Below are 1,520 nucleotides of genomic sequence, written 5' to 3' on the forward strand. Positions count from 1 at the left end.
TGCCGTAGGATAAGCGAAGAAAATTCACATAATCCATCATTTGGGCTCTTGCACGTTTTGGAGCACGTTTCGCAGCGCGACGACTCTCCAAGCACCTCATCAAGAAAGCAACCAAACGATACACCCCCAAAGGACAAGTCAAGTACGCCTTCAAAACTCAGAAACGCCTTCTCAAAACTATGCGACGCTACGCTACACGTCGGGGTACTCGCCGTACTGGTCGTCGTGGTTCTGCTATGCTACGCCGAGCGCGAAGGCGCCGCGGTTCTATTCTACGGAGACGCCGTTACCGTGGGAGACGCACACGTCGAAACCGCGCTTACAACCACCAGCTCAAGAAATTCACAGTTCCTGTACCGATAATGCCACATACCCAGCTGTATGGAACCCTTAAAACTGTCCACCAGGACGGTTTTTGTATGACTGGTCATATGGGATTTGGCGCAGTAAAGCTAGGATCTGGAGACGCTAGAACTAAACTTTGTTCGATGCCCTTTATAATGCCATTCGGAGATATCAAGAAAGAATGCCTGGAAGGCAGCTGGTACTGGAAACCCCTTGGTGTTAAGGTGACCTTTAAGCCAATGAACGTTCCGATGTACAACATTTTTCAGTATACTAATCACTACGGTGAATACGCTGCTGATGGAAGTGTCAACGAATTGGACAATTCGCACAACTTCAGTACTATCCGAGCGGCCCTTGCTGGAGGATCAGGCCAACGAGGTATTAGGAAACATATATGTAGAGGCACGAAGACTATTTTCCTCCCCTGGAAGGGTAAGAACATTCCCCCACACTATAAGATTGGCGATTGCAACACTGGGGCTCACGGCCAAGGCTCTCCCTTCAACATTATGCACAATGATAGAGGCTATTATCGTACGGAGTACGTTATTCGAGGAGAACAGAACAACATGCCGACCAGCCGTGGATATACAATGTTCTTCATTGAGACCCCTTATTCTACGCCTACTGACAATAACGAGAAGCGTGATTTCGTAAGACAGACGCAGGTTGTCCAGTGTACTATGACCTTTTTGTACAGGACTATAGGACCTAGGTCGAATACGGCTTCCGTTTCTGGAGGACCTTTTGCACAGCAGGCCTCCATGTTTTTGCCTTGGGCTAGGTATGAACCCCATCGTACCAACCTTGAGATTTACAATCCTGGTAACTTCTCAGTGCAACTGCCAGCTTACGATGACCACGCTTGTGATTCGGAACCTACCCCTCAACCAATTGAATGCGGTCATAATGATCCATATGAGCCGATTCCCGTCGATCCCATTCCCGAAGATCCACTTCCGGAGGACCCTCCCGCTCCACAACAGAGCCCTCTACTATTTACGCCTACGGTCGAAGATAGAACAGGCATATGTCCTTTCAAGAAAAATGTTACATTTGAATGAATTAACTAAAAAGCTTTAGCATAGACTCGGGCTCGATGGGCTCCACTGTCAACTGGTCAATGAAATGACGAATGTCTGTCACTCTTCTGAAAAAGGCTGCCTTTTGGC

The 1,520-nt window shown here is 48.0% G+C and overlaps 1 protein-coding gene across 2 annotated transcripts; it reads left to right on the plus strand.

Moving 5' to 3' along the window:
• Positions 1 to 419: 419 nt before the first annotated feature.
• On the plus strand, positions 420 to 1,412 carry KVP18_003414 (uncharacterized protein; the record flags this gene model as incomplete). 2 transcript variants are annotated; one of them, XM_067955129.1, is made up of 1 exon in its annotated part: positions 420 to 1,412. In XM_067955129.1, one exon carries the CDS (start codon positions 420 to 422, stop codon positions 1,410 to 1,412), a length of 993 nt encoding a protein of 330 aa, XP_067806521.1. The 2 variants fall into 2 exon arrangements, with proteins under 2 accessions (XP_067806521.1, XP_067806522.1); XM_067955130.1 differs by having other exon boundaries at positions 489 to 1,412.
• Between the last annotated feature and the right edge of the window lie 108 nt (positions 1,413 to 1,520).

Source organism: the organism of the source record quoted next (assembly GCF_019968955.1).
Source record: "MAG: Porospora cf. gigantea A chromosome Unknown PgA_NODE_7354_length_1520_cov_1855, whole genome shotgun sequence".
In the NCBI taxonomy this organism is placed as follows: domain Eukaryota; phylum Apicomplexa; class Conoidasida; order Eugregarinorida; family Porosporidae; genus Porospora; species Porospora cf. gigantea A.